This window comes from Limanda limanda, chromosome 6 (assembly GCF_963576545.1).
Source record: "Limanda limanda chromosome 6, fLimLim1.1, whole genome shotgun sequence".
Taxonomy (NCBI): Eukaryota; Metazoa; Chordata; class Actinopteri; order Pleuronectiformes; family Pleuronectidae; genus Limanda; species Limanda limanda.
Genome location: NC_083641.1, coordinates 26,746,745 through 26,772,210, shown reverse-complemented (window position 1 = coordinate 26,772,210; position 25,466 = coordinate 26,746,745). Strand labels below are relative to the sequence as shown.

At 45.6% G+C, this 25,466-nt stretch overlaps 1 protein-coding gene across 3 annotated transcripts in view; it reads right to left on the bottom strand.

Moving 5' to 3' along the window:
- aplp2 (amyloid beta (A4) precursor-like protein 2) overlaps window positions 1-25,466 on the bottom strand; it is a 59,876-nt gene extending 34,410 nt beyond the window's left edge. For 2 of the 3 annotated variants that reach the window (XM_061072788.1, XM_061072789.1), the window contains exon 1: window positions 25,157-25,466. In XM_061072788.1, the coding sequence (XP_060928771.1) occupies window positions 25,157-25,228 (72 nt within the window). In that variant the 5' untranslated portion in view covers window positions 25,229-25,466. The remainder of the gene's footprint in view (window positions 1-25,156) is intronic. The other variant, XM_061072787.1, reaches the window with a different exon arrangement.

Here is a 25,466-nt window from a genome sequence, read left to right as displayed (position 1 = left end):
AGTGAGCACACACAATGCAATAATGGAGCAACACGTCACATCGAAAATTTCTTGTTATTATGAGAATTATAGGAGAACTGTGTTGGGACAAAGAAGAATATGCAGGACAGCCAAAGACTAGATCATTGATGGAAAACACAGTTTGGAGTTAAACGTTTGTTTTGGGTGTAACATGGAATAAACCAATCAGAGTAAGAGAGGATTTGCAAGCATGTTGTGCACCTGTAGCACATATTACTATCTCGATAATGTTTCCCTAAAATAACAATGAACTACTGTGCCACTGACTTCCTCACTTACTGATTCCTAAAGATAGCAAAGAGCAAACAATCCACCTGACCACACCTCAATTTGAGATGAACAGGCTCCTGGACATTTGCATTTTTGAACAATGTGTTCAGTGTGTCAGCATGGAACTTGCTAAGATGCTGTGGGTTTTACTTTACTTTACATGTCATTTAGCTGACGCTTTTATCCAAAGCGACTGGCATATTTAGTACACTCAACATTAATGATGGGCCAGTTAGGGGTTCAGTATCTTGCCAATGACACTTCGGCATGCAGATGGGGAAGAGTGGGGTTTGAACCGGCAACCTTCTTGTTGGAGAACGCCCACTCTGCCCCCTAGGCCACACCGTTGATTGTAAAGTCGAATTTGAATGCGTAGACATGCAGAACCCTCCGCCGTTACCTGACGTGCACTTTCCAAAACTGTAGCTACGAGTGAAGGCGACTTTCAATGAAGAAAACCATAAATCTGCCTCATGGCCCTGAGACACAGAAAGAAGCCGAGGATGAGAACAAACTGCAGCTAACTGTGGGTCGCACACAGCTTTTTGCCTTTTCACTCTGATTTGATGTGACTGAACTCCTTAAAGGTCACATGAAAGAACCTGACAGTAATTTGCTTCTGCAGTTTGTCGAGTTTCCACATGAAACAGAGGTTCTGGGGCAGGACTTCGTGCCAGCACTGACTTCGCTTTAAAGTTCAGAAGTGGATGAAACAAAGAAACGCTAAATCGACAGTGACAGCTGCACTTCAGGATCACTCGTCCTGCAGCTTCTTCGCCCGATCGACTTCTCATGCAGAAATCTGTTGTTGATACTGACGGTCCTGCCTCAGAAGACTCGTGGAGCTGCTGGTGATGATTCAGCCTAATGGACCTGGAGGATTTACAAGACATTAAGTGTCGGCTGGATTTCCCCAAAGTCTGTAATCACATGTTATTAACTGGGATTTACAGGATGAGTTATCAACAACATTTTGAAAGAAAGGTGGGATGTAGATGTAGACGCATGAAGATTGATCTATTGAGATTTATCCAGCATACAATAAGGTGCTAATAACATATCTTTAATGTTTTCAATCCTGTCATGTTGATATATTTTACGAGGGTTTGAAGCTCGAGCTGATACATTTGCTCTGGTTCCTAAAATGGGATTAGTTCTGGTTTTGGCATCACTGGAAAACAAATTCCGCCACACCTCACAAAATGAAACTCATCCAGCATCGGGCCACTGACTCACCGCGGGATGTTATATCATGAGTACGTGTGAGCACCTGCTTCTGTGTGGAGGCTTAGCCGGGAGGAGAGGGAGGAAGGCCGAGGAGAAGGAGGAGGGAGTGGAAGTCGGGAGAAAAGGGAGAGGCAGGGAGCTTCGGCTGAGACGGTAAACAGACGGGGAAGGTGATTCGCTGATTGACTTGACATCGCAGTTTGACATGTTCCCAAATGAGCGCAGACTGTAATGTAATAAAGAACAGTGTGAGGCAACGTGCAGGTCGGCCACCACAATAGCCGTGTGGGCTGAGCATCATCTCGCTGGTTTTCAACCCACCACCAGTCTGTCGCTGCCTCTAGCCGTGCACACAAACATGTTTTATTACCCTGCTCTGTGCAACGAGCCAAGTTTCACATAAAACAAGCTCCGGCATGACAGCGCTTGCCGGGAAATAACGCGTTGAACATCCAATCCACACGCCAAGCACTCTTATTCTCGCAACAGATAAATATACCTTCTGAGTCTGCTGCTCTAATGAGTAACACATACGCACAGAGACACAGGCACGCACGCACAGACACACACACAAGGAGGTAAATCTGTACTTGTTTCCTTTTGATAACGTTACCTGGCAACACTTAAAGCAGAAGGGCTGCAGACATCTGAATTACACAACACCATCAATCATGCTGTGATTCACACTTAATATAGATTTACTTGTTATTCTTCTAGACTGTGCCGCATGAATCTGAAAGATCATTTGAAATATATACGTGACTTTCATTAGTTGCTGTGGATGATTGACGGCGAGCCGAGTGCAAGTGAACCCATTCACAGACAAAATGCTGAGTGTTGCTGCAATAACTGCAAATCAAAGACACTTTGACAAACCAAATTAGAGTTTTACATTTACTGTGATGGACGGTTCAGCTCGGGTGATTTCAGAGTCTGTGCAAACTGTTTTTATAAAAGACAGAAAATAGTTTCCTCTAGATGTGAAAGGGAGGAAATGTTGATTATTTGTAGACACCAGCAAATATGAAAGAAACAGGAAAGAGCAGCTAAAGCCGGTTTTCAGGACATTTAGATCTGGACTTTCTCTGGACTTTTACCTTTCACATATGAAGAACGCAGCAGGAGAGTCAGACAAGTTCAAAACAAAACAAAATGTCTGTTCTGCAGTGGAAATCATTTTGTTTGCAGCCTTCGGCATCGGTTCTTGTACCAAGAAGCTCTGAAATCCTGTCTTAACAAGTTTATGTCTTCACCAACATCTTCTTCGTGCAGGGCTCATTTTTTGCATTCTCAAATACTCTCAGGAGAATATCCAGAGTTCGGTGTATGTCTGAAAGCAGCATTGGACTAGTGGCACTAATTAACACATACACACATACACACACACGGACGTGGTATTAATTAATGAGGTTTTCATTTATTTTTTTACTTATAACGTGACCTTCCACACAGTATCTGGGCAGGACGCAAGGAAGCTAATCCATTCTGTACGTGTGTTTGTGTGTGTGTGTGTGTGTGTGTGTGTGTGTGTGTGTGTGTGTGTGTGTGTGTGTGTGTGTGTGTGTGGTCTTAGAACAACCACTAAGGGAAGTGTGAACAGCAGTGTGTTTGTGTGTGTGTTTATAAGTGTTTGTGCACGTGTGTGGTCTCAGAACAACCACTAAGGGAAGCGTGAGCAGCAGTGTTTATGTGTTTATGTGTGTGTGCGTGCTAAGAACACACACCAAGAGGACAGTGGGGGAGAAATTAATAAATGAGGAGCAATAATTTTCATAACACTGGGGTTTTGAGCCGCGGTGATGATCCTCCAAACAGACACAGAGACGGTAACTTTGGCACAGCCGTAACAAACAGTAAACAAACTTCCAGACGGTCTAATGAACAGGTTCGCTCGTGGTTCCTGATATTTTCCTGACAAACACTCGGTGAACTGCCTGAGCTGGAGACACAAGCAGCTCCACTGCAATCAGCTCTGGTGTCAACATGAAAGCCCACAGGCCTCACAGAGCGGCGTCTAATTCTGGCGGTGGCATGGTGAAGCCGCCTCGGAGTCCGGCTCTTTTAAAAGCAGCTCGGGAACGAGTCACCGGTCGGGACCCGTGGGTTCCCAGAATGCTTAGTGTCCATGTGACTCTGCGGAGAAATGCCCGGCACTGTTAATCCAGCTAATCCTTCCCTGTGGTGACTTAATGCTTAAATAGGAAAGACAGTGGTGAGAAAGCCCGACACGCATGTGCAGGAAAACATGCACAACATGTAGGCACATCAAACAATTACTGAATTCCATTTCTTATTGCTTGCGATAAAAAGTGTTGATGTGTATATGAGGGAGCAGCGTTCACTGCAATCACGACGCTGTGCTAATAAGTGCAGCAAAGCAATTACAGCATTTTAATTTCTTTATTAGTGTCTATGATAGCTTTTATATAACACTTTTTAGTAGAACATATGCTTGTGTATTGTATCCTGGGCTGAGTTTCCCGGGAGGGTCATTACAGCCGGAGTTTAAGTCACTGATTAACGAGAACTTTGCTGAGATGCAGAGATTTCTGTTGGTCTCGAGACGGGAAAAACACCTCTGTGGATTTTTCTTTTCACATTTTCAGCTGTTCAAAAATAAAAAGGGAGGTGAAGAGACGACGTTTTCATCTACTTTAATGACATCATTACTGTGAGGCAGCCTGCAGGCTAATCTGAGCTCTGTGGGGAACGGACTCTGGTGTTTACTGCTTTTCAGAAAAGGAGTTTCACAGAGCAGTTTATAGTCGGGACATTAAAGCTGCTGCTAAGGAGAAAATTATAGTTTCAAATCACTCGTTTCCACGCAGCTACTTTCCAAACACACAAATCATTATTTTCAGAGAAATGAATAACATTGAAAAGACCCAGAAAAAGTTAATTATCTGTCAAATATCTCATTATAACGCGAATTTTACAAATTCAAAGATGTTTAGAAAAGCAGATCCTCCTCTCGTTAAATGTGGCTCCAGAGGATATCGACCCAAATCATTCAGATGATAAAGTATTACTGATTACCAAGAATCCAATGTGCCACAGTATCTACTCCCACACCAGTGCACTAATATTATATCAATACAGTTTATCACCCAGCTTTGCCTGGTCACTCAGTGATCAGGCTGAATCTATAGGATCTTTACAGATGATCTTATTTTAAGCTTATTCCAAAAGTCCTAAACGCTCCTTTAATTGTTCATCAAACTACCGTGGGAAGGCCGGAGCCGGAGCCACCGACACCGTCACTATACAAACAGCAGATAACGGCCGAGAAGTGGGAGGACATTTCAGCGACAAAGGGACAGTGACATTTTCCCTCTGGGCAAACACCTCCACCACCTCCCACCCTGAGAGAGGGCAGACAGTAAAACCAGAATAATAAAAGGGAGGAAGGTGTCATGTTCTTAAGACTCTGAATCAAAAGGGCAACCCATCACTGCAATGCAAATGAGCTCCGGTGTCTGAATGAAATGGCCTTTTGTCTTTGCCATTTGAAGTGTCTCCAGACTGTATGGGATCGTCTCTATGAGCCACCGCTGTGAAGCCCCCAGCGCCAAGAGCTGCCCCCACAGTTTGAGGAACAGACCATCCAGTCAGCCCCGGCGTCATTTCCCTCGAAACAATGACGTGAAGTTGTGAAATTTACAGTTACTCGTAAACTGACTTTTCACTTCCTCTTATACAGACTTTATACTCGGAGGCCAGGCGGGTAAAGCCCGTAGAAACATGGAGAGAGCCCGACTCTGACATTGGAGTTGATATATGCAAATCTTCTTAAAACAATAACGAGGATCTATGTCTGAGTCTGAAAGCAGCAAATGACTTCTTCTAAATTATTTTTAAGACATTTTAGAGGCTGGCCAGAAAAGTTCCTGGAAAATGTCAGGGGCAAATTGCTCAGATGTTTGTGTTCGTATAGCTTCAGCCCCTCCAGAAGATTTCAGGGAATGTGCTGGAGTTCAGTGCTTGTCTGGAAGCAGCGTTCTGGAGTTGGAGGAGATTCTCCACAGAGAGCTGGATATGAAGCCTCTGTTCACAAGCAGTCACCTCTCGTGGCTCATTAAACTCTCATCAGTCATACCCAGACGAGAGCAGACAGGACAGTCTGCTGTGTCCCAGTGAGCAGAGCAACACTGTCACCTCACACCCTGTGTCCACCGGGGGAGACACTGGTACTGACCGTGACCAGCGCTGGTCCAAGCTCAGCCTGTGCTTGATTGAACTTGCCTCTGTTAATGAGACTGTACGCAGCGGCTCCACAGCGTAAATACCACCGATGCAGCCCTGTCCATTATTTCCTCTCATGTCTCAAACATAGGAACAAAATATTCAGGAAGGAAACAGCGTCGATGGAGCCGGGAGACTTCAAAGTGATGAAGGATTTCTAGGAGACTTGCTGAGGAAATGTCCACCTGTTACCGGAGGAATTACTCATCCTCGATGGCTGAAGGAGAATCAATTGATTGGATTTCAAATGTATTTTTGCTCTCAAATACAAGTTTATCAGACTGGATCTTGTTATCTCACCTGATGAGTTTCCCATTGAAGAGATCAAACTGGGACCTAATGAGTTGAACGTCACACTAAGACAATAAGTGCCAATAATAAACAAAAGACTATAAATGATAGATATGAGAGAATAACTTGGATTTACAGCACCAGTTGTTAAATTTAGATGGAACTTGACTACAGAAATATCAAAATGGTGAAAAGTAGAACCCGACTGGCTAATATGACCATCAGACATAGCAATATAATGTTTATAATGATATGAAAACTTTATTATTTTATGACTGTGTTTTTATTTGTTTGTGTGTTGTGCTACCAAAATAGTGTTATCTTTATTATTATATTAAATATATATATATTTGTTTTTTACAGAATAAATGATGCAGAAAACATGTGGATTTATGTTCATATGTTTATAAAACACATGATTATTTTATATTAAGTCATTCTTTGTTATATTCCTATTTAGTTATTTTACTTGTATGTTTTTTATAAATATTTCAGCCCATATATTGTTTTTTAAATGTTCTACTTCCTAATATCAGTTAAAATAACAAATGGAAAAGGGTAAATGAAAACCCAGTAGAGTTAGACTTTAGACTTTAAAGTAAACTGGATCCTGTTCAGTGGTAATTATTTACTGGTGTTAATATTCCACGTGTCCCACCTCAAAATAAACCTCACTAACAGTTTCCAAGGAGAGTTGTGATTGAGCTGCACACTGATCTGTGTGAGAGTCGCCCTGACGTCTCTGCGCTCGCTGCTCGGAGATGAACGGCAGCGAGGCGCCTTCCTAATTAAGCTCCAGCCAGAAGATGTGAAGCAGCTCGCTGTTTGCCAGGTAACCGTTGGTGTGATTGAGCGGCGCAGGTCTGCCTGTGTGTCAGGTCGAGATAACATGGCCTCTCTCTCTCTCCCGGCCTACAGCAAACCGACGTGAATGACGACTTGTTCAAATGGCCCGTCACTATGGAAACCCCTCTACAAAAGCATCCCAGCTATTCACACGCAGGAACATTGAGGCTGCAGAAGAAAGAGAGGCAGAGGGGGGAAAAGAGAGAGGAGGGAAAAGACGAGGGCGAAAGAGAGAGAGAGAGAGACAGATTGAAGAAGTGGAGCAGGATGGGGGGAAAGAAGAAAGCAGGGAGATAGATCATCAGAAGCTCACAGCGACAGAGCGAAAAAGACAGGAAGGAGAAAAGGAGAAACGGCAGCGGAGGGGGGATTCGAGAGAGAGGGAGAGAGAGAGAGAGAACAGAATGCAGAAAGAGGGAATGAGGCCACAGTTGTGAGAGACTGGCATATGAGACACTAGAGATGTGAGGCTGAGCGAATGGCACAGAGGACGACTCTCACAATAACAGCTGCTCTGCTCCAGTTGGCTCGAAGCCGTGTCCTTGTGTGCACACATGAGAATGACCCTCGGCTCCAAAGGTCTGCACATACATGTCCCAATGCACATACATGTCCAAGTGCACACACATGCTGCAGAAACACACACAACACAAAGCTGTGTGTTCACTTCCCAGATAACCTTGGGGGGAAATTGGTGCTCGTTTTCACATTGGCGTTCAGAAAACCCTTCCCCATCTGCCCGCTGCTTTCTTTTTAAATATTTACCAGACAGAAAGTCACCGCGTGAGTTCTGAGGGAAACCGTGATCAGAAGCTCAGTAACTGTAGTTAGCGGGAAGTGTCGCGGGAGGTTAGCGCCACACAGAGTCAGGGTGAAGCAGTAAATTATGATCCAAATCGTATGCATTGGGGGCATGGATACTGTTTGATTGACAGCTAGAACCGTCCAATGGGTGCTGGTCACAGGTGTGGGTGGGCATGCGGTGTACTCAAGCTCCCAGCCAGGCTCCACCCCCTCCCATCCCCCAAATATGGTTCCAAGATGGTTCCGGTAGCTCACAAACCAATGGGCGACATCCCAGTGGGCTGACAGGTCGAAGAGATATTCTAGACTTGTGGTGCAGAATGTAAATAAAAGGAATAAATAACCTTATTTTAGAAACAGATCCAGTTGGAGCCACACAATGTTGTTAGTGCTGCCATTCGTCTTGTTTTATCAACGATGTGAGCAGAGGCGACATGAACCCAGAGTCAATGACGCACAAGCAGAAAAGAACAGACACAGATCCACTTGGTTTGAAGATGTTTTGACTCGGAGAGAAACCTCCGTGATCCTGTGTGTTTGTTTCCTGACTTCATGACAGGAGCAGGACTGACAGAGGAGATCCTGGTCACGTCCGCTCTGTCAGACAGCGAGTTTCGTCCGCTAGCTTCTGTAAACACAAGCCGCCCGCTGCAAACTTCTGCTGCCAAAATAAGACGAAATTCTGGTTGCAGATTTGCATCTGATGCAACTACAGCACGAGAGAGAGAGTAAACACTAATGGTACAACTTTCAACAATACCGATCACACCAGTTTGTCTGTGTTAGCAGCCAGTTGTTAGTGGTATTTGCGTCCATTCTTCAGCTCCACAACACATTTGTCGTACGGTGAACACATGCCTCCATTGATCGTTATAATCCCAGTTTGAAGGTGTAAAATTAGAATTAGAAAGTGCAGCTGCCAAAGGGTGGCACGAGATAATAAGTCTCCTTTATGTCGGTTTAAAGCATCTGAAGCATGTTCAACACAGAGAAAAGTGAGTTTTGATTCATGTTTGCACTTGAAAGTCTTGAGTAGTTGTTCAAGGATAACTTTTAAACCTATAGCTGAGAACTGCTTAATGGATTTGCACTAAACTTAAGCTTGTAGGTAGGTAGGTAGGTAGGTAGGTAGGTAGGTAGGTAGGTAGGTAGGTAGGTAGATAGGTAGATAGGTAGATAGGTAGATAGGTAGATAGGTAGATAGATAGATAGATAGATAGATAGATAGATAGATAGATAGATAGATAGATAGATAGATAGATAGATAGATAGATAGATAGATAGATAGATAGATAGATAGATAGATAGATAGATAGATAGATAGATTACTTTATTCGTCCCGAAGGGAAATTAAGTCGTCATAGCAGCCGGTATATTTGAATACAATAAAATACAATACAATAGAATAAAATAAAAAATATTGAGGTAGAAAGAATAAAAACAGAAACACAAGATAAATAGGTAGATAAGGTGCAGTGGCAAGATGATGGTAATAGTACTGATGATATGATGGTAAGGTTATTGTTAGACAGTATATAAAAATAGTACAGTATATATAGTATATAATATAACATAATATATATTTATATATGTTAGTAATTATTATTAACATCTGGCTTTTGTCATCAATGAGGATATATTATCAGTCAGGAGACACAGGCTTTTATCAGCTCCTTCTCCTTCACACCCAGGTGAAAGCATTTATTTCCTATTATACATTTCCACAGTCTAAACACTGACGCTGCAAGTTTCCCGGCACGAAGATATGATGGCCACTGAACTTCTGGGCGTAAATAGCCATGAATACTTATTGGCTTTTACATCTTGAGAACAACATACGCAACACTGGCAGGACAGTAAAGGTTCCAGGACTCATGTGTGTGTGTGTAATTAGATTGTGGGTTAATTGACTTTAAGGGGACTTGGTGGAGTTGTGCGTTCTACTGAGTGCCTCCTTCTGTCCCTCTCACCTCTGCACTCCAGACTGTAGGTTGCGTGTAACCGTTGTGATCTAGCAATTAGATTTGTGTGTGTTCATGGAAAGTGGAATACCAAGCGTCTGCCATGTTAACGTAAATGCAGAGAGGTGGAGTGATGCTAGGCCAAGAGAAGAGAAGAAAGAAACTCTTAATTAGAGCAAAGTACTTTTTATTCCTCCTCCCTGTGGTACACTGGCTTTTCACTGGGGAGACGGTGTGTCCAGTCTATTTATATAAGCAGCTCCAGTTGGTGGGCCGGGGGGGGTCTCGTCTTCCACGTCTGCCCAGTCTAATGCTGCTCGTTCAGAAAGATAAATAAACACTAGAAAACACAACATTCTTTAAGTCCAGGGGTGTCATACTCATTAGAACCATAATTCATCTGGAGATATTTTGTAAAGGAGAGCTAAGAGGAGATTTTTTAGGCAAAGTAGATGTCATGGGTGTAGACGCCATTTTCTCCTCTAATGAAAGATTCTGTCAGAAGAATGATTAATAAAGGTAATGACATTCTTGTGGGTAATTTAATTCATTTTCACTGTCAAGAGATTCAAATTGATTCTGGTGAACAGTGTAATGCTGTTCACGGGGTTCATTCTGTAAGTTTCCTGATTTTACTGGAGGTCGAATAAGGTAAAAACAGCCATTCATCAAGATTTTGACCAAAAATGCAATTAATGTTCTATTTATGGAATTTTTCTAAGTTGCTCTATTGCCCGTTCTACACATGCATGTTTGGAATGGGCTGTCTGAAGGTCTGTGGTAGTGCTGGTTGCAGCTTTCTTTCTGAAACTGTCGAACAGAACAACAGTTATTGATCAACGTCAAGTAAAGTCTTCAGAGCTGCACCTGTTTATTTAAAGTTAGCTGAAACTCGACTCAGTACACAGAACCTCATAATAGAGAATCAATCATTGCCATAGTTTGAACAGGCTTTTGTTGATGGGTCCCAGCCTCCGGGCACCTGTATATCAAAAGTTTATTAATATTGATCTGATCCTGTGTCCAATTGGCAGCAAATTTGACACTGTACTTCCTTGAGCCTTTGACAAGATATGTTCACAACATACAGACGGACGGAGATTTCTGGAAATAGAGTGTAACTCATAACTAAAGTGTAACTATAATTTGTATAAAATGTTGAATCCTTCACCTGCCAGTGAGGCACAAAGACAGGAAGTCCACTCGATGACCTGAAGTTCAAGTGAGTTCATAAAAAACACATGACCACGAGTTTCCTTGGTCACTGAGCCGTGACGGAAGGAGAAACCAAAACTTTTCTTGTTTTGCTGGCGCCTGTTTTCTAATTCTCAGTTCGATTAAATCAGTCTGTGTGGGAGACTTTGTTCCTGGGAAGAGAGGTTTTTACTGCACAAGTCGTTTTACAAGGGGACAAAGCTATTAACTGATGCAAAGTGGACCTTCGAGATTTATAATGTATGTCAGTGACCAAAGGGCAGCCAGTCATGGGGAGAGAGAGGGGTGGGGGGGATGATCTGAAGTAAATAGCTGAACCACTCTCTGTCATCACAGAGCAAAGGTCATCACTCCTCCACATTTTTAATCCCTCCAGCACTTCACACTGTTTTTCCTTCCGACACATTCCCTCACACACCCGGTGCTGTTGATGCTGTGTCTCCTTCGCCATCTTTCTCTCAGCTGTTATCTGCGACGTGTCAGACAGACACTCAGGGCTCCTGCACCTTGTACTTCATTATTCTTGGATTCCGACGGGAGGGGCTGCGAGTGAAGCAGAGTAAGGAGCAGGGACTGGAGAGCCGTCTCCAAGTTGACATAGATTTCAAGCTGCACGCATCTCCCTGGAAGATTCCTCCTCTCCAGCCGCATCACTCAGCGCCCTGAGGGTTATCCACAGATATCTTAATATTGCTTTTGGGTTTCCCTACCTGACTCCATCAGGTAGATGCCCGAGCAGATTGGCTGGAGAGGAGGAGAAGGAGCGGGCGGAGAATGAAAGAGAGGAGGACGCAAGGGAGCAAATTGGTTGCGTCTTTGCTCGGGGGTGAACCGTTTGCAGTATCTTCTGCCCAATTTCGGGAGAGACCTGTCAAGAGATTGCGAGAGCTCGACTACGGCTTCCTCGTTAGTCCTATCACTGTCAGGAGATTTAGGAAGAGACCAAGGAGGCAGGAGGAGAGACAGGGTGAGGAGGAGAGGGGGAGGAGCAAGAGAGGGCGAGCAGCAGCAAATAAGACATGGACTTGTGCTGTTATAATATCTCAATCACGACAAACAAATCTACTTCTCTCCTGCGTAGCACAACAATTAGCTGTCATCGTTAAAAATAAAAGATTAAGCGAGAGTGTATAAATAATTGATCGGTAAGTAATAGATGCAACCCTGCCGGGGGGGGGGGGGGGGGGGTTTATTCATTAGAGCCCTAATTGAATTTGAACCTCCACCATCTGATTTCGAATATGCAAAAACAACATAAGAGGCAAAAAGATTCATCGCCGAAGTTGTGTGTTGCTGCTCGGAGAGAAAGATGCTATCCGCGTTAAAGTCAGTCAACAGAGAAATAACTGATAAGTGTTCTGCAGCGATAAACAGATAATTACACCGAGGGTTCCACCCGGAGCGGGTTGCTTAGTTGCTAAGCTACGCAGGTGCACCATCGCATAAATAAGGCGCTGGAGTGTAAAAGCTATTTCTTGCCGGATGATGATAATTGCTTCTCATTTGGCGTTAATGACTCGAGCACTGAGAAGATTCAGGTTCCTTTTCAGGTACTTTTCTTTTTGCGTGGCGCCACCGACGGCGTCTTTGAGGTGAGTCGGCCTTTCTTCCCTCCTGACCACTAAAAGCTCTCCGCATGAGCAACTCCTTCAAACCTCCGTCTCCCTCCTTTCACGTCAAATCGCCGTGAGCACTCTGGACGACTCTCCTCTCGCCTCAATTATCTCTTTACCTCTCCACCTGCTCCTCCCTCTCTCTCTCCCTCTCTCTCTCTCTCTGTGAGCCGGCGACCCTCTCAGCCCTCTCTATCCAGGCTTATGTTCCACGTGCCCGAGAGCGGATTACATTCCTGACATCACTGGGCCAGATGTTTATGACTAAAATAAACACACAACAACTAGCCTCACCTCCAAGTCAAACAATGTATTTAGCCCTAAACCCGACACCCCCTATTTCCAATTTATGCATGAGCGGGTTTAGAGATTCGCTTCCGTGTAATGATCGCCACTTTCTCTTTCCTCTTCATTTCCATGGTCAAGAGATTAAATTGAGTTGCTCTCTCTGGGTTTTCACTTCTACTTCCATTCTTCCTCCTGTAGCTTCTGCTTAAGGCCCTCTCCAGCGAGCAGGACTGGAGATCAAATAGCCGATAAGCTCTCCCGCTGTAACGTACACATTAGCATGATTAAATCGCCAATAGCCTGTGCATTTATTAAAAGCCTCTCTGTGCCGGGGTGGGAGGTCTCTCCATATCCCGCCGGTGAGTGGAGGAGGAGCAGCACGGGTCATGCATGTGTGTGCGGGTGCAAGGAGGCCATATCGCCGCCGTGTGGACGTCTAAGCCTGACATCACCAGAGGCAGAGGAGTTAATGAGGGTTGCCGGGTATTGGGGTTCTGTAGGGGGGGTTTCAGGTGATGAGATGGAGAGAGAGAGAGCCTGTGGAGAAGCGATAGCCGGGCGGGAAAAAAGTCCACGGCCGGCTCGGCGCTGGCAGTGGCTACACGGGAGATTTAGGGCTTAGGAAATTGTTAGACCGGGGCTCAGTTTGTGAACTATGGGCCTGTGTGTGTTTCCCGTGGGCAGCTTTGTGTGGACGCCGACTCTCTTTCCCCAATTTGAACTGCACTCTCAGCAGTTTAAAGGAGCAGGATTAGACACAGGAGTGTGCCTCTCTCTCTCGTCCGCTGGAGAGAACAAACTGCTTCATCTTTTGCGCTGAGGAGAGAGGATTTGGATGAAATGACCTGTGTTCTCTTCACTTTCTCCTCCTCGTGGCTGAAAACCCAGTGCTGCATCCTTCCTTCCTTCCTTCCTTCCTTCTGTCACTTCCCATTGCCGCCTTTCCCTTTCCCCTGCTGGATGACTCTGTGCTCATCATCAGCATGCAGCTCCACGCAGCTGCTCCTCAGGACCCGGCCGGCTGGCAGACAGACAGGCAGGCAGACTTGTCAATAAAGGAACCTCAGTAGCTCGGCACCTCGCTCAGGCCTCCAGCTCCGTCCCTGACGTCTCTCTCAGCGGCCCGGGCTCCCTCGGTTTAATGAGCACGTAATTGTTGAGCAAGCAGAAGAGAAATTGGGGAACTGAGGAGGTAAGAGGCAGCCGTGGGGTGAGAGGTGGAATAGAGAGATAGTGGAGCGAGAGGGGAAGGAGGTGAGGGGAGGCGCAGGGACGGATTGTTCCAGTGAACAAAGTAAGACACGAAAAAAAGCCAATTTGTCCTAGAATGTGTGGGGGGGGTGGTACAGTCAGCTCAGAGCGAGGAGAGGGGAGGAAGAACACTGTGTCTGAATCAGTGGGAAGGGGGGGGGGGGGTAATGCGGCTCGGTGGGAGCTGACATTGAGAAAAGCAGTTTCAAGGACAACATGGAAATATCACGTTCAGCCGCTACAAGGCAGCCGGAGCGGGAGAGCAGCCAGAGGAACGACGGGAGAAAGATCGGGATCAAGGACACGCGGCGATGTTTCCAAAATATCTGACAACATGAAATGATAGCAGGTGACAGATGTACTGCGTGGGAATGCTGAAGGGGGGGGGGAAGGTTGTTGACCTCACTGGTGTTGCCAGGGGTCTGACTTTGATGCTACGGCTTCTTTCAACATATTTGGATTCGATGCAACAATTCCATGGCAAGCAAAAATGAATGCATAAGCAGTGTGTTGCCATATTTTCTCCTTAAATAATTCAGTTGCACCATTAGTCATTAAAAAATATTCATTCATTCTGTTTATTTGGTTCACAAATTCGATTTTTGCATTAAAAAAGGACAAAAACTATTACGCGGGAAGGAAAGTAGAGGAGAAACAAATGCATATGTAGATCATAAAGGTGTAGGGTGAAGAAAACCGAATACATTTCATTATATAACCCATAAGGATATTAAAAACAATACAGATAAGAAGCATAATAAACTCAGTGCCGCCTCAACCAGTAAGTCTGAGTCGTTTCCACGGGAATATTTTCAAGCAGTTAACTATGAGACGGCCAAATCCTTCACATATAGGGTTGCAAAATTCCATGAATATTCAAAGTTGGAAACTTTCCATGGGAATATACGGGAATATACAGGAATATACAGGAATTAATGGGAATAAACTGGAAATGTTGTGGGTAATTTATACTAACTGTATTTACCTTGTCATATACAGACATAAATATATGCATTTTGTTTTGTCATAGGCTGATTTGAGCCCTGAGGAAACTTTGGGCACTTGACTATATGCTTCTGCATCGTTGTGTCATTCTTAACATAGGTCTTTGCACAGTATTTGCAAATGTACACAACCTTTCATTCTACATTGGATGGGATGAAATGTCTCCACACATGAGATAGTGCACGTGGCATTGTTCTGTAGAATAAGATGAGAAAAAAGTTTGTAAAAACACACTGATGCAATGCCAGAGATATAAATAGTTAGTTAAACAATTTGAATCTTCTGTAAAAATATTTTACAATTGATGCAAAGTTTCCAGAAAGTTTGCGGAAATTTACCGGAAACTTTCCGCCCCTTTGCAACCCTATTCACATATGATATAAGCCCTCTGCAGCTTGATGTTAAAATTAATCTTTAGCTCAGGGACCATGTTTTTGAGATCATATAGAATAATGACGAAGATGATTACATTAAACAAATGTCTCTAACGACGCTCAACTTTACCCTAATTACCAGTTGGAAGCAGACGGCAGTTTGACTCCGGTGCCCTGCGTGCGGTGCCACTCTCCCGTGACCACCCGGGCTGATTCTAAATGAATCGGTGCCCCCCCCCCCAGACACAGAGCAGTGGAGCACAGTCACAACCCACATGTCTGCATTAGATGCGATGCTGCAGGCGATGCACGGGAGGGCCGGCTTTACCGCGGGAAAAATGATGGATGTAATATAGATATGCTTATCTGTCATTAAGCCCCACTCTGCCCTGCCTCAACCTCTCAGCAGGGGGAGGGGAGGAGGGACGGGGGGGTATTTCAATCAGACTGGTGAAGAATATAACTCTGGTGAGACATTCTGAGGGCAACAGCTAATCAGTCGTGTCTCTATGGAGGAGAAGGACTTCACAGCAGGAGCATCTATCTCTCTGCTGTTCTGCTAAACTCAGCTGTTTCTCAAGCGTTTGACCTTGCTCTCCCACCTCCTGTGTCTTTTCATTCGGTGAACAACCTGGGTCAGACCCTCCTCCGCCTCTTGTTACTCCTGGAAAATCCAAACCAGCCTGATTACGGAGACTACTGACAAATACCTGCGCCCCTTGTGTGACTAGGCCGCAATCTCCATTAGTGGTGGGGGAAAAAAATCGATTCTGCTAGTATCGCGATATTTTGCGCCCGCGATTATATCGATACTGTAGCACAAAGTATTGCAATATTAAAAAAAAAAAAAAATTATATATGTAACAGTCCTGGCTGGCAAAGCATGACGAGGAGAGTTTCAGAGTTTAAAAGATACCTAGTGTGTGTGCGGAAAGGATGTTCTCCACTGCAGGAGATATAGTAACGGCCGAGAGGAACTTTAACATCTGAGCATGTTGACCAACTCCTTTTTCTGAACAAAAATGCCAATATTCCCAAATGAATTTAACATTTTGGGTCATGACCTTGCAGGTCTCAATTTGATTGAAGCTCTAGGTTACTCTTATTTATATGATTGAGCTCAGTGTTCATGTGAGAGGTCTCCTATTCAGAAAATAATTACAAAGGTCTTGTGTCCTGAATGTTCAAGGACAAAGTTTTTGCACTACCCTTTCTTAGTTTTTGCACTTCAGTTAATGTGTAGAAGACAATGTTGTTCACAGAATTAAATGTGACCTATTGAAGTGAGTTGAGCAGTCTTATTTTCCTCATTTTTTGTAATGCCTTTGAATAATATGGGGGACATGAATCGCAATAAATCGCAGAATCGAATCGCAATACTATTGAATCGTCACATTTTTGCCAATTCCCACCCCTAATCTCCATCTGCTGTCAGCTCCCAGCGCCTCAATAATAGCACAGTGGCACTAAAGCAGCTCCTGAAACATTAGGACGGGATGTGATGAACACGGAAGGGAGCGGTTGGAGGGGAGGTGGGGAATGGAGGGGGTGGAGTCACGAGGAGGCGGCCCGCTGCTCAGAAGGCTCTATAATTAGCCAGAGAAGATCAAATGACTTTTAATGGGTTTGTCTGAAAAACAGCTATTTCAGATCTGTGCTCGGAGCGAATATCATATCTCATCAAACTAATGGAATTCTCTGGAGGGCTTGATTGGTTTTTATCTCAGATCAAAATGGCTGATAGGAGGTTGCTCAGCTGCAGCGTTTACGAGCTGCAGCTTGTGATGAATAAAGTGCACTTTCAGGGCAGCATTATGCAAAATGGAGCCGGTTGTAACAAAAGATTTACATATGAAGCCAAATGACACGAGTCCTTCAACATCAGAATCCCTGGTTGGGTGCACAATCGCTGTTCCCAGACAAGTCATTTCCCATGAATGTTTCAGTGAGAATGGGGTTATAATAACGAAACATCTACTGGTTGTTAGCTAGAGGAGAAATAAACGGGCTCTACAAGGATAACATCAGGGTCGTGGATCAGGCACAACGAGGGCTGGTGCAGAATGCTATATTTGCCTCCGACTGTACTTAAGTAGGCAGTAAAACACACAAGAATACACACAATAATACACACAATGTCGCAGAGAGACACACTTGGGGAACTTTACAGTGCAGCAACCTCATATACAGGCCCATTGGGGGTTTTAAAAATGATATTCATATGTGCCTGTAATCAGGGGAAATTGGTCTCGGGTCAGTTTCGGACACAAAAGACAAAATGCCTGTTGAGTTTAGGTCAGACTCAGCTTCTGTATTTGTGAAATTACATATGCACTGTCTGTGTGTATATACTATATATGAGTGTCCCTTATTTCCCATGGCGCCCTGGTAGCATTCAAGCTACATTCATTTCCCCCCACTCCGTCATTTTCTATTTTGGACGCTGGAAACGATGTCCAATGAACTCCAGCCAGGTTGTGAGTGACTGTCTTTTACTTAAATTATACAACACACAAGCCTCCTTCTCTTTATTGCCTCTGTGGGAGCAGGGAGGGGATGTGCAGGCTTTAGCTCTTCACCATGCATGAACACCTCTCATTGAATCAATTACAGAGTTTGAAGGTAGGAGCTTAAACATAAGTATAGTGGGGGAAACTCGGAAGGAAATGATATCTATTGCCTCAAAGGACCGAGGTGGATTGTGGGCTTCTCTCTCCCTTCTGAGGTGAAATCTCCTCCTTGTCCTGTGTGGACCATCCGACGGAGCTGCTGCTTGTCCTTGGCCACCTTCTCCTTGAGAAAGTGCTGTATCAGACCGGCTGCTAACAGGGCCATCGCCCAGCCGAGGCAGAGGAGGCAGCAGTACAGGCCTTTCTCTGGGGGTATACAGTTACACTGCACTGCTTCTATCTCTTACCGTACTGACATTTTCCTCTTACCCCAGAGGAAAGAAAAAGGGAGAAACAGGATGGAGTCCGTGGAGCCAGGGCGGAGGATACCATTTCCACTAAAAGCACCAGATACAGGGAGAAGAGATACGACAGAAGCTTGGGAAGCAGGAAGAAGGAACAGGGGGGGACTGGATCTAACATGTTGTGTTTTCTTTGGCAGTGAACGGAGGGTTTGAGCTGCATTATTCAGCAAAACTCAGCTTTTTATACACTCCAAGAATATTCAGACTAATATTTAAGATTTTGATATTTTTATTGGACATGTTTCCATCCATCTGGATAACACATGTAACTAAATAATAAACTTAAAATGATGGATACTTGACAGACATAACCCAAACAAGTAAGAATGAGACAGTCATGATAAACACAACGTTTTTAAAATGCATAATAACCGATTTGTGCAACATATCCCATAATCCAAATGAGTGGCAATCCAACTTCTAATTACAGCACGACTGATTAATCAGTTAGCCGATAAAAATCTGCAGATTTGGGCCTTTTACAGACATTAATGTCTGTGTCTATGTTTGCCAATATGAAAACACGTATTTTACAGATTAAAAATGCAGAGAAGATGTGAATTTACATTTGAAGTACAATGTTTATTTTCCTAAATTAAGTTCTATGTAATTGGTATATATATTAAAGTTTATATCTAAACTGTAAAATACCATGAATCAATTAAATTTATGTTTGATAGACATCTTAGGAATCATTGCAGTTTAAATGATCTATATCAATATAGGAAATGTTTTACTTCCAAATATTATATCAGCATCGGCGCCTTAAACTCAATGTTGGTCAGGTTATATCATATAATATGATAAATCTTAAGCATTTATTCTTTGAGTGTGGCAGCTGTCAGTCATTCAACCATCTTATCAGAAGTAGTGCAATGTGTCAACCAGTGTTCAGACTGGGTCCTGCAGATAAGTTCAGAGAACAACCTGACCCTCCAGAGAAATTCCCACAAAACCAGTAAGAACACAGACCGTCCTCAATCATGTCTTAAAACACACAGAACGTGATGACACAGAAAATAAGACATCCAGAGAATTAAGGACAGAGGCATATGATGCACTATGAGATACAAAATCAACAGAGCCCTAAGAAAAGACACATCAATTATAACTGAAGTTTGGGAAGCTGGGTCTGATTTGGCTCCTCTTTATTTTGGCAAGAGAAACAAAATCCAGGGAATATAATTTCAAACCACAGCGGAGGAAAAAAAACTCAAAAAATTCAGCTCCTGAGTCATTTCTGCTCTTTTTATTTTCTGGTGCAGCAAACAGTGGGAACCGTCGCCTGGCACAGAGCTAACTGGCTCTTTGATTCTTAGCTGCCTGCCTCCATTTTATTCCCGGCTACAAGGAAAAAAAAGGAGACAAATCAATGCGTGTGTCTGCAAATGACTCGGTGATGTTACAAAATTGGGATTGCACACAAGTGAGGAAGACAAGGTGGGGACAGCAGGCTGCGTCTTCATACCCGGGACAGACCGGGACGGAGGGAAAGACGTACAAGCCCATAGGCAGAGGGACGAGTGCACTATAACTCATAGATAGCACACCAGATATTTTATTCATGGGAAGAAAAACCCAAGCAGCAAGAGTGACTCACAGAAGAGCTACAGGGACGAACACACACACACACACACACACTAACACACACAGAGAGTGGGGAGGGGGTGACAGGGTTTAACCCACCTACGTTCACTGCCTTCTCAATCTCAAACAGAAACTACATTAAAAAATAAAGTCTGAAACAGCCAGGCTCATTTCTCTCGGATTACAGGGGATGTTTTTGTCTCGTGAACTTCAGCGAATAGTCGTTCTCATTGCGATCACAGGAAGAGAGCCGCTCAACGCACAATGCAGCGAGCCATTTGCACTTCAGGCCATGCATTCCTGAGCACTCTGGCATATAAACCGACAAAAGGAATTCTCACACAGCCATGTTTGAGCCCGGACTATTGTCGTGAAGGAATAACACATTCTAAACTCTGGTCTGGTGGCGTTCACCTTTTCAGCTGCAGGTCTTTGGGGAGGACGTGCAGATTGGCCTACATGCAGTGATGAGTGTGTCGACTTGAACCCACTCACACCGATATCCCACCACCCAGGATCTCTCCCGGACTAAATATGTGATGAGACGAGCTGTAACAGGATTGTGCACACACGCACACACTTAGAACGCAGATACACAAACATGCATTTCCAATTGCAAAAAAAAAAAGGAGAACGAGAGGAGGCCACAGCGCTCATTTGGGAGAGTTAGAGCGCACGCAGAGCCTGGGAGACAAAGCCAGGCATCATGAGAACAAGCCTCGTCTGATGAGCGCTCTCTATTTAAATCCCCGGGATGAGCTGAGAGAGTGACTGTTTATGGAATCGCTCCAGGAGGAAGAGGAAGAAACAGCCGCTGCAGTGAAAGAGAAGACGGAGAGAGAGAGAGAGAGAGACACACGGAGGCTGAGGAATCGTGGAGTGGCAGGAAGGAATCTTTGAGGAAATGAAAAGGCAGAGAATAGGGTGCTTGGATTCAATCAGACTTCCCTTCCTTGTGTTCCTCATAGAGCAGGGATCAGAGCTCAATGTCGAGCACACAACACTGATACTACACACAGGTGACTCAGTGTGTGTGCTCTGAAATCGGGTTGCCTCTGCAGGGCGTGAACACCAGGGTTTGACTGAGTCGGTGGGCGAGTGCGAGCAGCAGGAGGAGGGGAAGGCTCTGGGATTAGTACCTTTCCCTTCGCAGATCTACCAGCACCCAGTGTTTCCTTCCCGCTAAGAGGATTCACGGGGATATGGGGCCGTCCCTACAATTGAAAAGCAAGGTTTCAGGAGCTTATCTACGACTTCCAGGGGGCGAGCGAGGCCGCCTCTCAGCTGACGGAGCACATGCTGCTGCTGCTGCCGTCAATTTGATTGACAGGACCGAACGTGAAGGTCAAAGAGGTCATCTGCACAGCCTTGACGAGAGAGAGAAGAAACGGCTTTGGCTCTGCACCACCTCCCACAACAATGAACTGAAAGATCATTATCAAACCCAAGTGCTGCTGATTGTTGTTTTGGGTTGTTTTTTTTCCAGGCGTGAATTGTTGCCAACAGTCTGCCATCGCCCCCGTCTCTGCTCCAGATCTCGATCACCTCTGTACGGTAACAACACCCCTCGTTGTCCCGGCTATTCAGGACCACACAAAAGACCCTGGTAGGGAATCATTCAGCCCGGCTAACGCTCGGCTCCACAGCACCCGCCCTGACAATCACAGCCAGCTAGGCCCATTTGTCGACAAGCAATTGTTCATTATCGCCTCGTATCCAGAGCGAATACACACGCACACCGAAGCACATAGGAGCTGACTTTAATACAAGTACGCAAGAGCCGAGCAGGCACAGACTCTGAATGACAAGAGGAGAAATGCTGCTGCAAGACGACTGCAACCGAGGAGCAATGAGCACAGAACCACAGACATTTCTCTGGGATACGCTGAACAGAATTCTCTCATACTTCTTCTCCTGTGGGTTGGATCGGTCTGTCCATTCCACTGAAGCCACTGGTCCACGTGCAGACGCCATAAAACCAAAGTCACCCCTCCAGCACGAGTTCATTTTTATTATCTGTTTCCACACAACCTCAATCACGTGATGTATTTGAAGTAAAAAGCCAAGTGGAACCAAAACACCACTATTTTGAAATTGTATGACCCACACACAAAAAATCTGATGTTGTGTAACACTGTGATTTCCACATAGTGTGTCACGGCCGTGGTAATCTGTGCTAGCTTAAGTCAGAGGAGAATAAAATGTTCCGAATGCATTAACTGTTCCACATATTTGGTTTTTCCATTAATCTGCTGCATGGCTGTAGCCTTCACTCGTCTTCTACATTTGCTCCAGAGAAGGATTGAGCCGCTCAGCTAGGAAGCGAGTGAACAAGAGAGGGAAAGAAAACCATGTTACCAAAAGAGGGGTACGGAATTAAAGGGCGAGAATAGGAGTGCAAAGAGCTATAAATCACCAGGGCAGAGCCTGTTCTGAACCGAAGCCAGTGCAGTGACTCAAGGATGCTGAGATGAGGGGGGGGGGGGGGGGCACAGCTGAAGAAACAAAAGGTCACAATCTGGCACTCTCACAGGTATCTGACAAAACAAAAGCGTTTACACAGCTGAAGTAGCTGGCTAAGCCCAAATGCTCACAAAAGGAGGAACTGGGAAACAAGAGGGCCGCCCCCCCACCCCGGAGCCCGATGACACCTCGACCACCACATCGCACACAAAGAGCCGAGGAGCGGGTGACAAGCAGAACGAGCGGGAATAAACCTTCCCTGAGAGGCAGCGAGAGAAGAGAGCGTCTCCGTGGAGCTCAACGCCGGATCGTAAATCCAGGCTCAAGGTCCAGGGGCAGTGAGTGCAGTCAGCGTGACTCTGCCTCGGCTGAGGGTCCACAGGCTCATCAGCCGGGCCCAGACCTCGGCTGAGGGTCCACAGGCTCATCAGCCGGACCCGGACCTCAGCTGAGCGTCCACAGGCTCCTCAGTCGGACCCGGACCTCGGCTGAGGGTCCACAGGCTCCTCAGCTGGGTCTGGACCTCGGTTGAGGGTCCACAGGCTCATCAGTCGGACCCGGACCTCGACTGAGGGTCCACAGGCTCATCAGTCGGACCGGGACCTCGGCTGAGGGTCCACAGGCTCATCAGTCAGACCCGGACCTCGGCTGAGGGTCCACAGGCTCATCAGTCAGACCCGGACCTCGGCTGAGGGTCCACAGGCTCCTGAGCCGGTCCGGACCTCGGCTGAGCGTCCACAGGCTCATCAGCCGGGTCCGGACCTCGGCTGAGGGTCCACAGGCTCGTCAGCCAGGTCCGGACCCCACAGACCACCGGCTTCACTGACCACAGCCGTCCACAGCAGGCAGGTGGGTTTTGGCATCGCAGGCCTGACATGGTCCAAACAATGAGAGTTCCACAAGAAAGGGCAGCGACGTTTCAATAGAGACGGATATTTTGATGTTTAACTTCCTACATTTGATTGTGGATTAGTAATATTTGACTATGGTTAACTAGGAATGCAACCTGAGGAGTCATGCGTGATAACAATCTCTCCGGGGGAGTTGCTTTCCTCTGTTCTCTCTCCAACTGAAAGGTGTTCAATGTTTGTTTTACCCACAGGTGAATGTTCAGGTGTGTTTGTTATCACTCCAGTAGTGAGTCTCGAGTTTCCTGTCAACAGCGGTGTGTGCGTTCAGGGCCGAATGAGGCAGGCATGAAAAACTGAAATCTGGAAAATCCATATTCTATACACATCGTGTTTGAGTGCAAATAACAATGCTGTATCAAACAGGACAGCCATTGATTAAACCCCAGGAATCCTCGAAAGTAGCCCCACAGTGAAGCCGGCCGACACATCTCCATTTAATCTGGGTGACTGATCAGAAAATGCATTGATTTCACCCATTAATCATCTCAGGAGAGTCTGTGAGATATCGATCAGCCGGGAGAGGCCGACTGAGGAGACCATCATCCAGAGGGGACCGGCCTTTGTGGAGAGAGAGAGAGAGTGCAGCTGCATAGATTTGGTTGGGGACATAATAACCATTATTTCCCCCCCACACAATGTCAGCCAATACCAGCCTCAAAATGGCCGAGGATTTTAGTCGCAAAGGGGGGGAACAGGGAGGAGCGGCCCCCCGATAACCACTCTGGACAACACACAGCCGAGCCAGGAGATATCTTGTTAAAATGTTTTGTCATGGGTTTTTTCAACAGTGGTGTTTGCCCTCTGATGGGCAGTGTGTGTGTGCGTGTGTGTGTATGTGTGTGTGGTGGGGGGGGTCTACGCTGGGCCTGTTTGCTCTGAAATTGGGTGCATTGTCGTCCGATGACACACACGTCTGACACTGCAGGCGTTGGGTGTTCGGGGACAATGACTGGTGATCCACTGGGAAAATAGGATAGTCAGGAAGTGTGTGCACATGTGTGGGTGGGGGTGTGTGTGTGTGTTTGCACAGGAGCAGCCACGTTCGGACTCACAACTGGGACTCGTGCGGTGTTTTTGTGCTTTTAATATCAAAACAAGACGACAAACTTGTGAATGCATGACATTAAGAGAGGCCTGCCTGCTTCACACGGGCCATCGAGCTGGAAACTGAGCAAGAAAGTACACAATCTCCTCCTGCAGGGTTGTACACACACAGGATGGGACACAGGCGTGATGTGCAGCATGTTGTTAGAGGTCCATGTGTGTGTCCTCATGTGTGTCCCCCCCCCCATGTGTGTCCCCACGGGCCTGACACAGCACCAGTTGTCTTTCATTTGATCTCTGCTGCAGAAAACCCCAGCAGCTTTAATCCTGTTACAGAACCTTCCAGGGTCACACAACTCAACAATCAACACACTGCTGCAGGAATCAAGTGGACAAAAACAAACCTGAAATCTTTGTGTAACGAAAAAGATCTAATGTTGAATCTGCCACAAAGAAAACAACTTCCAGGCCCTTGAAACTGTGTAAAATAAGTGTTGTGCAAATCTGTAAACATGGATAAATACCGTTACTTGTGTGTGGATTGTGTGTGTGTGTCTGGGGGGGGGGTGTAATCACAGCCTGTTCAATAGAAGTCACAGTAACACAACACAACACAACACACATGTGATTTAATAGTGTTTTTCAGCAGAATGGAGCCACAGATTCCTGCTGTGGAAAACAGGACAAATAAAGGCCCCTTAAAAATCGAGCAAACACCGATTAATCGACCGAACCGACGATTAATCGGGGAAGCGACCGGTTCACGTACCTCGATGTATCCGGCCAGCGCTGGCACCACGATGCCCAGAAAGAGGACCGATATGGCCGGGACTGAACCCATCTTCCAGGGTCTCTGTGGAGCTCCGGTGGAGAACTCGTATCCTCTGAGTGTGTGTGTCCCGGGGAAGAGGCTCGGATCCCGGGTAGTGGTGTGTGAGTCCCGGGCGCAGGGACGGGTCCTGCTCCGCTGGTTTTGTTACCGGAGCTCGGGAGAAAATGCTGGAGGTCGGACTGAGACTCGTCTCCTGTGGAAATGTGAAGCCGCACTGAAGCTGAGAGGCGGCGGGGAGCTGAGTGTC